Source organism: Sciurus carolinensis, chromosome 12, assembly GCF_902686445.1.
Source record: "Sciurus carolinensis chromosome 12, mSciCar1.2, whole genome shotgun sequence".
NCBI lineage: Eukaryota > Metazoa > Chordata > Mammalia > Rodentia > Sciuridae > Sciurus > Sciurus carolinensis.
The window spans coordinates 110,841,067-110,853,849 of record NC_062224.1 but is presented as its reverse complement, the minus strand read 5'-3'; the positions used below and the strand labels follow the sequence as shown (position 1 = coordinate 110,853,849).

The following is a 12,783-nucleotide window of genomic DNA, read 5'->3' as shown; positions in this document are numbered from 1 at the left end:
GACACAGGGTCCCCCGCGGGCCTGGGCCTTGCCACATCCTGAGAGAGACAGGCTCATCAGGGCTAGGCTGGCCGGGGAGTCAGAACGCCCCACGATCACACGACAAGAGAGGTGCGATGGGGCAGGGGTGTCACCCGGCCCCCGGTGGGGAGCAGCCGCGAGAGGGTGTGCAACGGAGTGTGCACGAGGGTCTCCGCGGAACCGTGTGGCTCCCGGCGCCGCGGCTCCCTTTACCGCGCTCCGCTTCCTCTCACCCCCGAGTCCCGGCCCCCTGCAGAGTCAAACCCAGTGCAACCCCGACCCTGAGGGATCCGCGTCCCTGGGCCCCGCGTCCCGCCTGGAGAGGTGGCCTCGCTGACCTCCGGCTCCGGCCAAGTGGGAGGCCCGGCCGCCCCAGGACGCCGCGGCGCCCGGAGCCCCGCCCCGGCCCCGCCCGGCTACGGCCCCGCCCCCGGCCCCGCCCACTCCCCGCGAGCCTGCACCTCTCGGTCCCCGGCCGGCCGCTGATTCTGCTGCGGCTGCGCCTGCTCACCGCTCGTCACCGCTGCCGCCATGCCCGGAGGGCTCCTTCTCGGGGACGAAGCTCCCAACTTCGAGGCCAATACCACGATCGGGCGCATCCGTTTCCACGACTTCCTGGGAGACTCGTAAGTGGCCACCCGGCTCTGCCCGGCCTTCGTGCCGCCCCAGCTCCGAGGCGCCCTCTGGGCTTCCTCTCTGCGTCCTGCGCCGCGCGGCCCCTGCGCGCCACCCGCCGCCATCCGCACCGGTCCCCGCACGTGCCTGCCGCGCCGTGGCCCCTGCGCCGCTCCGGCCAGCGCTGCTGCGGCCCGGGCCCTGCGCGGTCCCTCGGCCCCTGCTCGCCGGGGAGGGCGCGGCGGGGCTTCGGCGGGCCCCGCACCGGAGGTGTAGGGAATCGTGTAGCGTCGGGGCCCAGGAGGGCGCGCGGGACGGGACCCGGCGGCGCTGGCCGTCACTTCCCGGGACTCGTGGCCCGGTCGCACTGCCCGCCCCCCTCCGTTCTGGAATTTGCTTCCTGGGGAAGGTGGGTGCCCAAGGCCAAAGTCGGAGGACGCGGCGCGTTGTCTGAGGGTGCAGCTGCCGCAGTTGTCTTGGCAGATTTTGGGACACAAAATGTAAAATTTAAAACCACCGGCTGGCTGAAATACCTGGTTCAGGGCCTCCTTCAGCGGCCAGGATGTGATTTGGCAACAGCTTTCGGAGGAACGAAGAACATCCTGCGTGTACGTGTGTCCTTCATTCCAGAACTTGCAACACTTTGGGGGAAGTGGCCGGTGTGGGCCGGGACGCTGTAACTCCCTACCCTGATGCCCTTTTGTTTCCCGATGGTCCCCTCCCCCTTCGGCCAGCACGCGGCCTCGCTGGTGATAGCCAGGTTGGTGACCCATGATCTGGCCTGGCCTGCAGTCTGTCACCATAATAACTTAGAATAAATTGATGCCACCCTTTTTACAGCGTCTGAATCAGCAAAGTGTGAGTTGTTGTTTCAATCAGAAACATTCCAGACAGGTCTAGTTCTATTTGGTTTTGGAGTTTTATTGGCCCCCTTACACTGCTGCTCCCAGGCTGGAGAATTCCTCCTGGGTTTGTATTCTTTTTTATCCAGTATCCAGGCGTATATGTGGAGAGTGAGAGAGTAGCTTATGAAATCGATCAATAATTGGAGAGGCCTGTACAGAGAGAACCTGGGAAAGCTTCTTACACTTCAGGCCCACCCAACTGCTTTCACCTCTTAAGTGCACTCTCCACCTCCTGATTAGACTAGGAAATACTAGGCGAGCCTAGGAAAAGGGTGACAAGTGGGACTTTCAGACCTTGCAGCAGAAGAAAACTTTAAAAATAGACTATGGCCAGTCTGATACTCAGAGTCCAGGTTTCATCTCTTTCCAGTATATTCCTTCCCACACCCCATGAAACATACAATCTCACCTGAACTCTTAATCTTGTATGGATTAGGGATACATATTAAAGCATATTTACCATAGCAACTGTTACAAATGTCACTTGCTTAAGCCTCCCATGCTTTTCTGATTCTTCGTGATCATTTAATGGCCTCTGCATCTATCAGGTTTTGATTAAAGCGGTTATCTTTTAGGGAACCGCAAATCAGAAAATGAGCAAAGTATCTGCATCTGCAAACAAATATACAAGTCTGCCTAGGGTCAGGCATGGCATTCCTGACCTTGCCTGGAAGAGAAGTATTAAGCCTTCGTATCATTATAATATATGGATTTTCATCCAGTTTTCCCAAACTCCTTTCTGTATTTGATCTCAGGTCAGTCTGCCAATTTCTGATCCAGATGTTTTTCGGAGGAAAAGAGTAAATTAACCCACCCCTGACAATCAAGACAAGGGGCTTTCAGTACTGCATTCTGGGAGTTTACTGAGCCTTATCACTGCGTGTGCGGGAGGCAGCTTCTCCACAGCACATCTTCACGGAACAAAACATCTTGACCACGGCTTTCTGGGGCCTTCTCTTAAAAGGACGAAACATTTTGTCTTTTGAAAATGAGGAAGAACGTGGGATAATGTAATTGAATTATTCTCTTTAAGAGCAGCAGCAGTGCTGGGGAGATAGCTCAGTTGGTAGAGTGCTTGCCTCTCAAGCACAAGGCCCTGGGTTCAATTCCCAACACCGCAAAAAAAAAAAAAAAAAAAAAAGAAAAAAAAAAGGGCAGCAGCAGGGCAGTCGGGAAAGTTCCAGGGGAAGCCAGGCCGAGGTAGGACATTTCTTAGATCAGCCTGTGGCGCACCTGACCGCGTGTATCTTCTAAAGGAGGGGAGAATATGAAGTGGCTTAAAACCAGTTCCCAGCATGACTCAGCAAAACCATCCCTTGACTCACAATGGAAAAGATTTCTGTTTTCTAACTCATCACCCCTTTGGCAGTACAGGAAGAATTGCCCTATTCCAGTTTTTCACAACTTCTGAGTCTCTTGCTTATGTCTCAATCTGACCCTTCCTTAGGTCCATGTCCATAAAATCTTAAAGCCTGGATATTACTCATTGCTAGATCATTTAAAAAGTATGTGTCCCTCTTATTGCCTGTTATTAAAAACTAAACATGCCACATGCCTCTACAGTCTTGAAAATTACTGTTCCTTCCCCATCTTGCCTTCGTCCTGCTTTGAGGTCTTTTCCTCTCCTGAAGCTTTGGGAGTTGAGTGTCACGTGTAGGTGGGAAGGAGGTGCCCTTGTCAGTTTTGTTCTCTGTACTCAGGAAACTTGCCAAGCTTTGGGGAGGTCAGCTTGGATCGTTGAGTAGCTTTACAAGAGTTTCCACTCCTTGAAGAAACCAAGTGTCAACCTTAATTTTACTTATAAATACAGGATAGAAGCCTATTTGTTTTAGATTACATAATCTTGTTCATTATTACAGTCAGGCATCTGCTTGTATTTGGGACATTTGGGGAGCTGAATATCAAGATCTATGCAAAGGGGAAAAAAAAAAGTAGCTGCTTGGCCTAAGTAGCACATATTTTATTAGCCGAAAGAGTCAGGGTGGCTCCATAGTTATTAAAGAAGACAACACCCTGAATATTTGATTGAACTGAGCTGTCAACAGTCTTTTCTGGAGATTAGATTGGAAAGTGTTTCTCAACCAAAAGGTTTAAAAGTAAATGTCTTCATAAGCATTCTTTTAAAAAAGAAAGGAGGAGCCTGCTTTCAATCCAGATGCTGTGACTTTTCTCTGGGCACATCGTTGGTGACGCTTCACTCAGCGGTGACCTCTTCTTCCTTTCAGATGGGGCATTCTCTTCTCCCACCCCCGGGACTTCACCCCCGTGTGTACCACCGAGCTCGGCAGAGCTGCAAAGCTGGCACCAGAGTTTGCCAAGAAGAATGTTAAGCTGATCGCCCTTTCAATAGACAGTGTTGAGGACCATCTTGCGTGGAGCAAGGTATAGTTCTGTGATGTTATGTTTGAAACATGTGGCCCTTTTTTTCCTCCTAAAATCTGTGGAGTCTTCCAATTGAGAAGTGTCTTTTCGTATGCTAAAGAGTCGGCAGAAGGCTAGCAGGCCCCTTGGTAGCTTCAAAATAGGGGCTGATCTTTGGAAAGAGGCAGGCAGGGTTGGGACTTTTCTGCCCCACCTCCCAGACTCTAGGGAGGAGAAGGTCGGAAGGTTGAGATGATCACTCGTGGCCTGTGATTGAACCAGTCCTGCCTCTGTAATGAAGCTTGCATAAGATGCCAAAATGGCTGGGTTCCAGGAGCTTCAGAATAGCTAACACATGGATGTTCCTGGAGGGTGGTGTGCCTGGGGACAGTGTGGACACTCCATTCCTCACCCTCTGCAGCTCTTCATCTGTGACCTTTACAATAGCCTCTTTAGTAAGTCAGTAAATGTGAATGTGTCCCCGAGTTCTGTAGCTACTCTAGCAAATTAAACCCAAAGATTGTGTCATAGGAGCCACAGTTTATAGCCCACAAGTCACAAGCACAGGTGAAGCAACCTGGAGCTTGCAATTGGCATTGGAAGAGGGGGCCAATCTTGTGGGACTGAGTCTCAAACTGTGGTATCTGACACTGTCTCCAGGTATACATAGCTTCAAAATTGAGTTGAGTTAGAGGTCACTCAGCAGGTGTCTGAGGCAGAATTGATTGATTGTTGGGGAGAAAGCCTCACATACTTCCTGGTGACCAGAGATCACAAAAGTCTTCTGTGTTGACTACACAGAATGTAATACGTCATCAGAAGTATCCATTGGCCTGTGCCTCGGGCCTGTGGCTATGTGTCAAGTAAATTATTAGTGAGTAACTTGGTTTTGAGATAAATGTACAAGTGAATTTAAGGTTCAAACTGGTTATTTGAAAATCTGGCTTGCACATCACAGTGACCTCCACATTGCTAAATCCAGTGGTTGTGTCTCAGCCAGTGGTGACTACCAGCAACATCCAGCCCAGCAGATCATTCTGTGTCCTGAGACGTGTTTCCTCCTGGCTCGTGGGATGCCACATCGTTGCTATGCCCCTCAGAATTAGACTCATTCTTCATTCAGCCCTTAATGTCTGCTGAAGTTGCCCTGAGCTTATTCCTGGACTCAGTACAGCTTAGGCAGTGTTTGTTGAGTGAACAAACTGAGTAAATTGTCTACTTGCAGCAAAAGGGTTTTTTGGACATAAAATTTGGTAGTCTGGATGGAACTTGAAGGCATTTTAAGGACTTTGCTATAATGTGCTGCTAAGTAACAGCAGCTCCCTTTGAGGAATGCTTTCCTGTGTGCTAGGCTCTGTCGAGCTCGTGGGACAAGTGAAGTATGCGCTGCTGAGTTGAGTGCTGACCATGACTGAATCCTGTGGCCAAATCATACCAGTCAATCTGAAAAGTCTCAGATCAGAAGAAACATGTTCAGGAGGAAAGGAGGGCAATTGTCTTTCTGTAGGTGGTTTTTCGTTTTTTGTTTGTTTCATTCTTTATAACACTTGGCACTGAATAACCAGTGTTTCTTTAACTTTCTCACAGGCAGTTTTGGGGAAATTTGCTCAAGACTGCCTAGCTAGAAAATGGTGACAGTGCTATTTGAACTTCAAACTGATGTTCTCTTTGTTACTAAATGGCAAAGAGTGGAATTGGCCAGACCTTGCATAGGACAAAGCCAAAGCTTGTGGTTCTTCAGTGTCCATGCTGTGATGTGCTGCCTTTTATGCAAGAGGCAGGGTAGAGATTCATGGATAACAATAATTAAGCAACAGATGATGAAGAGGTTTTATAGCCCAAACCTCGTAAAGTATAGGAGCATACCCAGGTTCATTTCTTCTGGTGAACTCCACAGTCGTAATTGAATAGGAACCAAGCCCAAACCGCCAAACTTTGGCATAGAACTGGTTATGTAGGAAACCTCAAGGTGCCTCCTGCATGAAGCACACTGGTTATTACTTAGTTGTGACTTGATCGGCATCCAGTGGTGACACAAGGAAAGTTCAGGTAATAAAATTAAGGAATACATTAAAATCTGTTTGTTGTCCCCATTTCAGAGTTTATGAGTTTTATCTTGTCTCTGTTGAGAAATGCAGAAGGTTTTGTACTGTCCTACTTTCAAGGCTCCACACACATGATTGTAAATAGACTTTTCTCTTTTTTTTGGGTGCTGGGTTTTGAGCCCAGGGCCTGCATGCCAGGCAGTTGCCCTACGCCTGAGGTGTACTCCCCGTCTGTTTCTTCGTTTTATTTTTATTTCAAGTTCACTTAGTTGCCCAGGCTGGTCTCAAATTTTCACTCCCCTTGCCTCAGCTGGGGTTGCAGATGGGCAGTCTTCCTCCAGTTTCCAGCCCTCTTTCCCGTTACTTCCTAAAACTGCCCAACTGCTGTTCACTGTCCTGCTCCGGCTCATGCTGAGGCTGCCCCAGGCCTAGAATGCCTGCGTTTCCCTGTGGGGAATCTGACTCCTCCAAGGGTCCGGGCAGAGGCCTGCCCCTTCCCTGAAGCCTTTTCCAGCTCTCCATGCTGTGAGGGAGGATGCTGGTGTGCTGCCCCTTCACGCAGGACTCACCTAACCCGATTAGAGGTTCCTGTGCAGGCAGAGCCATGGCGCTTGCCTGGATCCCTCCTCTGGTGCTGTGCTGCTCAACCCACTCCAGAGCCATCTCAGTGCTCCCTCAAGCAACGAAGCTAGACTTTCCTCCAGAAGCCTGAGGGATGGAGAAGAAGAAATGCGTGAATGAGTGAAGTTTTCCTAGGGGAGATGGAAGTGCATCTGTCTCTCTCTTCCGGTTCAGACTTGAGAGCCTTTAGCTTCACTTATCCTTTGTCCTTAGGGTGTACATTCAGCTCTGCATTCTTGTGTTTCTTTTAAGCTTTGTGACACACACACACGTACACCCATCTCTCAGTGTCTGTCTTGTAGCCTGATATCTAAGTCACTGTGCTTTTAGGTGGGGACCAGATCCATAAAATTTCCTGTACATGTACATCATTTATGGATGTTTGGTATAAATAATTCCATTGTTTCTGGTGTTTTTATATAGCATTTGGATACCTTAGCCTTTTAAGAGTGTACTGCCTTCTCAAAGCATAAAAAGTATGCGGAATTTAAGAAAATTGAGTGTGAAAAGGGCTTCGGTCCAGAAATACTATACTCTGCTGTTATTCCTGTCTGAATAATTGGAAGCCTGTATTCATTCATCACCTTATTAAACTTGCTTGGAGAAAAGTATGCTTCTCTTCCCTGTCTTGCAAGTTGATGGCCATTAGCTGGTGAAATTCAGTGAGTGTCAGGTTTAGAATTCTTCCCCTTTCCTCCTCATTCCAGGATATCAACGCTTACAATGGTGAGGAGCCCACAGAAAAGCTGCCCTTTCCCATCATTGATGATAAGAATCGGGACCTTGCCATCCAGCTGGGCATGCTGGACCCGGCGGAGAAGGACGAGAAGGGCATGCCTGTGACGGCTCGTGTGGTGAGTCTCATGATCCAAGACGGATCCACCAGACATCCACGTACGTGCTCCAGACACGACAGAATCGCCGTGCGCCAGTGACAGTGTCAATCATCTGAAATGCTGATGCAAAGTGGGCAAAATATTCACCTACATTCTTAAACTGCCCATTTCCCAGCTCTTGGAAATCCACAGAATAATAAATAGTTTTTCCTAAGATGTCATCTAGAATTAAGAAATGTTTTTTATAGTCCTCCTGACAGCTCTGTCTTAAGTTGTGGGCCATATTCTCCTTCATAAACAACTCAGTTTTTTTGATCCTTATTTGTCCTCTACCCACTGGGGAACAAGCCCAATCCCTGATCTGCATAAATGTACAGCCATTAGTATTATTTTATGGTATTCATCTCTAATTTTGGCATAGACCTCCCAAGGCCTTTTCTGGGTTAAATTTGCAAATCAGTTCTTCTAGGATAGCCAGAGCCAAATACAATTCCCTTCTGAATTTTGAACTGTAACATGGAAAAGAAAAAAGATGGCAGTTTGGTATGTCCTTGTAGAAGCTTTTGTTTCTGCTTTTGTTTTTATGCCCTTGAACATTTTTAAGGACTGCAGAACTTTCTAGGTGACTTTAACAATCAAAAGCACTGACAGCTTCCTATTTATGTGCCTTTGTGTGCTTTGCAGGTGTTTGTTTTTGGTCCTGATAAGAAATTGAAGCTTTCTATCCTCTACCCAGCTACCACGGGCAGGAACTTTGATGAGATCCTCCGAGTAGTTACCTCTCTCCAGCTGACAGCTGAAAAGAGGGTCGCCACCCCAGTCGACTGGAAGGTAGAGCTGTTCAAAGGGTAGACCCCAGCCTGCCTGGAAGGCCTGAGCAGGACCAGGGTCTGAGTTCCCGGGCTGTTTCTAGTTCCATGCACTCTCGAGGGTTTTTCCTCAGGGCTGAGTTTAAGATTTGCATGAGGTCTTTCCACTTTTCATAGGTAATACATAAACTCCCTAGTCGCTTTCTAATTTTTAGATAACTTGGACAAATTAATTGGTTATAACAATTTCTTTTTTTTCTTTTTAACAAGGTGACTGTCCCCAGTCCAAAAATCCAAAATGCCCCCATTTGGAACTTCTTAAGGGCATAATGTATTTCAGATTTCAAATTTTTGAGTTAGGAATCATCAGCCAGTAAAGTCCATACAAATATTCCAAAATCTGGCATTTCAGATTGGGGAGACTCAACCTATATAAGATTTGGGCGGGGGGGTGAGGGGTGGTGGGGGGAGTAAACAAAAAACCTTTTATCTAACCACCGCCTGATGACAGAATATTTTTAACAAAATCCTGATTGGTTGTTTTTCTCAAGTCCTGGCTGTAAAGCTGTTGGTGTATTAATGTAAGCATTTCATTTCCTGTAAGCTTCTGTCTTTTCAACCTATGTTGAAGGCTCTGAAAGTTATTCATAAAACTTTTATCTTAATGTCACAGCAGTTTGTAAAACATGCTAGCCTGGATGCCAGGTTTTGTTTTTCTGATAGGCAGGCCATTTAAATTCCGTACCCATTAGTGAAGCATGTTTATTAGGCCCTGGCTGGGGCACTGGGAGCGAGCGGGGAGCAGACAGCGTGCAGTCTGGCCCCGGGGAACTTGTCTTCCAGTGGGCAGACGCAGGAGCAGACAAGTCTGTGACCTGTGAGCCGTGACGGCGGGTGCTTCGGGGTGGGGAGGAGAGTCGGTTCTGTACTCGGCTGCCAAGGCCTTCCTTGCTCATCGGGGACCTTTGGGGAGGACAGGAAGCAGGTGGGTGACGGGCGTCCAGAGCAAGGGAGAACAGTGCAGGCGGCGGCAGCAGCTGTACCTAGGAGCGGGGTTGGAGGGCCAGCAGGAAGCGGCGGGCCTGGGAGAGGAGAGGCAGGAGCGGGCGGGGAGAGCAGCAGCAGGCCGAGTCCCGCCGTGGCTCGGCAGCCCCCAGGGGGTGTAAGGCAGGACTGCCGTGTGGATGGACGTGCTCCCTCACAGACAGGACTCCTCGGGGAGTGGAGCCCGAGGGGAGGGCGCGCACGACTGTCAGGCTGCTTTCACCATTTCCACTGTCTCTCGACAGGATGGGGACAGTGTGATGGTCCTTCCCACCATCCCTGAAGAGGAGGCCAAAAAGCTTTTCCCGAAAGGCGTCTTCACCAAAGAGCTCCCTTCTGGCAAGAAGTACCTCCGCTACACTCCCCAGCCTTGAGCAGGGCCGGGCGGCGGCCCTCCTGCCGCAGCTCCCTGGAGGCACCCGGTGTGATCACGGTGCGGTTGTGGGTCACTCTGCTACTGGCGTGCTCAGTGGCGTGGCACTAACACTTCTCGGGACTCTACTCTGTGCCTTCACCAGCTGTGTGTTCTGCTCACAAGCCTCAGCTCTCTGAAGTAGGTTCCGCGTTTGAGACTCGGATCTCGTTGTATCTCCGCAGGGTTGTGTTCAGCGAGGTATTATGTGGATGGTGGAGAAGCTTGCTTCACGCCGTCACAGGATGACTGTAACTCACGCAGCCCTCCTGATCTAATCCTCTCATTACCCATTTTGCAGAGCATTAGAACTTGAGGCTCAACTTCCTCTGTAAATGTCTAAGTGTGTGGAACAAAAAGTAACCCAGATATTCTTTAATAGTGTTTTGATCACAACCAGGGGGCAAAACTTTTTCAATTCTATACTTTTCTAGTAGATCATTGAAGTGGGAAGATAAGGAGAGGCATCTTTATTTTGCCGTCAAATTTTTTTTTTTTTTTGCAAGAAACTTCTTTCAAAAGGGGGAGACTGCAGAGAAGACTTCATTTGCCTGCCAGGGAGGTGCCCGAAGGTGTGAGCAAGACAAGCCCCAGAGTGTTGCTGACATCAGTCTGCCCTTGGTTGATGTGTGCATGGGAGGCACGCTCTGAAAGGAGGTGGAATGAGCATGTTGTTATGGAACCGTTCTTGCAGTGGGTTGCAGTTTTCTAAATTTTGCTTTTTGGGGATCAGCAAATAAAATCCTTTGTTGAAATTGGATGAGAGAATTCTGTGGTCACGTTTTGGAGTGTTACTTTGGACTCAAGCCCTGAAGGGCAAAGGCCTTGCAAGATTGGCATGAGTATGTTTCACCAAAGACAGAACAGAGGAGCAGCTGAGGGCCACGTCGCCCCTTTACGTTTCCCACTGGATCCCAGAGTTCCGTGACTGTGATCCCTGGTACAAGGATCACAACCTCCCAGCCTAAATGAATGGCTTATAGTCAACCTTGAGGATCATGGTGCATCCATGTTCCCTCATGTATTAGACTGTGCCAGTTATACCAGTCATGAGTCTTAGTCTGATCGGGCTGTTATAACAAAGATACCTTAGGTTGGGTGGCTTAAACAGTGAAGATGTATTTCTCACCATGCCTTAGACTGGGAAGTCCAGGATCAGATACTGGCAGATCCTGTTGGTGAGGGTATGACCAAGAGAGAGATGATCTCTCCTGCAATCCCAGTGATTAAGGGCTCCACCCTCGAGACCTAACTACCTCTCCAATATCCAAATATTGTCATTGGGGAATAGGCTTCAACCTGAATTTTGAGGGGACATATTCAATCCACAGCACCAGATACTGACTTCCTTTGCATGAAACTCATCTTTTTATTAAACAGAATAACATGAAACATGAACCCCAGTGCCAGTCATGAGGTTTGGTGTCCTTTATTTCTTGGCATGTGAAGCTTGAGTGGCACCAGAAGTTGAAGGTGCAGGTGGAGATCCCCAGTTGCACAGCCTTCTGGGGAGTGCTGGTCTGAAAGACGAGGGGACTGGCCAACTCCCAAGGGCCTCTACAGACTGATGGTGCTCCCCAGCCTCCATCTGACTGTGCCCTGGCTCCTGGCTCCTGTCATGTCTCTAGCAATCAGGTTCCTCGTTGCTCTCTTCCCTTTGACGTCTGCCTTCTTTAGTCCTTGCCTCATGGAGAATCTGGCTTCAGCTTTCTTTTATGACAGTTCAGAGTCTGAATCTCTATTCTTCAAACTTAAGCCTTAACGTTTATTGTCTGATATTTATTTGCCATTAAATAAGCAAACAATCACATCCTTCAGCTTTCCCCCCAGTCTCGACAAACCTGTTGCGCCTCACTCTACACTCAGGCACCCAAACCTTATTCCATTTGGTTGTATCTTCTACGCACTTCAATACTGTATAAAAATGCTGGAAGAACTCAAGGAAAAGGGTCATGTACCCTCAAATCAAGTGCTGGTACTTTTACTAAACAGCTTGAAACCATAGAACTTTGTGCAAGTAAACCTTTGCAAATAGAAAATACTCCATAATGAATATGCATTGCCAGGGTAGAAGTGATCCCAAGTACATTTTTAAATACACTATCAGAAAAGTAAAGTTCCCTTATTGAAAATAGAATAAATTCTATTGTGCATGCAAAGACTTATTTGTTGAAAGTGAATCAATACATGATAATCACGGCTGTGTTAGAAACATAAGGAATTTGAGAGGCAGATCATGTGACTTCTCAAGAATCATGAAATGTTTGGGCTAGAACGACCTAAGTGATAAATATGTAACTTGTCGAAAGTCTGATCTTACCGTCAGCTTCCACATGAAGGACGAAGATCTGCGGAGAAACTCAAAGGAGGTATACTATCAACAATGACCATGTCTGGCCACTCAAGATGCCAATTCTTGGGGACAGTGGACTGTCAGTCATTTACCCCCTCAAATGTCCACTGATGCCACCTCTTTGAAGTCATGCAAATTGCCAAAACAACTTCAATTCTGGTTTGAAGGACAAGGATGTATTAGCTGGTTAAAAGATCATTACCACCCTTTGGTCACTGATTGGGTCAGAGATGGGCATGTAATTCACTCCTTGCCTGAGACACAATGTGCCCTCATAGTGGAGAGAACGTTCCCCACACAGAACTGGACAGCAGGTGTCTGTTTTCCACCCCGGTGCTGCCCTAGGCACCTGAGGAGCCCATCAAAATGCTGAGCCCAGTGCCCGCTCCCCAAGATGGACACCACAGATGGCCACAGCTCCGTCATTTCTGACAGCCCAGGTGGGGTGGTGGTGAGGCCAGAAGGGTGGGTACCTGAGCTGGGTGGTATCCACTGCCCACTTAGACCTGAAGAGGAGCACCCCATGGTGTTAAGGGTAGCAAGGCCAGGTGCCAGCTCGCCTCAGGATGAGCCTGAGACAGCCGTGGCCGCGAGGTAGTCTGGCCTGGATGGCGCCCCTCCCTGACTGGAAAGGCAGAGCCTGACAAGGAGAAAACTCTACCCTCTTTCCTGAAAAGCAGTGGGAGGCCTGGTGTTATGGGTGCTCTGTGCCCTGAGAGGAAGAGGCCAGGGATGGAGGAGGAGGACCAGTCTCACCTCTG

The 12,783-nt window shown here is 48.8% G+C and overlaps 1 protein-coding gene across 1 annotated transcript; it reads left to right on the top strand.

Annotated features, from left to right (window-relative positions):
* The first annotated feature begins 474 nt into the window (after nucleotides 1-474).
* Prdx6 (peroxiredoxin 6) lies at nucleotides 475-10,429 on the top strand. The gene is made up of 5 exons (XM_047521198.1): nucleotides 475-647; nucleotides 3,767-3,923; nucleotides 7,276-7,422; nucleotides 8,089-8,235; nucleotides 9,503-10,429. The coding sequence occupies exons 1-5, from the start codon at nucleotides 553-555 to the stop codon at nucleotides 9,629-9,631; spliced, it is 675 nt and encodes a 224-aa protein (XP_047377154.1). The 5' UTR covers nucleotides 475-552; the 3' UTR covers nucleotides 9,632-10,429.
* The last annotated feature ends 2,354 nt before the right edge of the window (nucleotides 10,430-12,783 follow it).

Excerpts from the sequence above, each read along its gene's own strand:
- Prdx6 (XM_047521198.1), top strand. The coding sequence starts at position 553 with ATGCCCGGAGGGCTCCTTCTCGGGGACGAAGCTCCCAACTTCGAGGCC. Across the intron at positions 3,924-7,275 it reads ACCATCTTGCGTGGAGCAAG|GATATCAACGCTTACAATGG; the intron begins GTATAGTTCTGT and ends TCCTCATTCCAG. Across the intron at positions 7,423-8,088 it reads TGCCTGTGACGGCTCGTGTG|GTGTTTGTTTTTGGTCCTGA; the intron begins GTGAGTCTCATG and ends TGTGCTTTGCAG.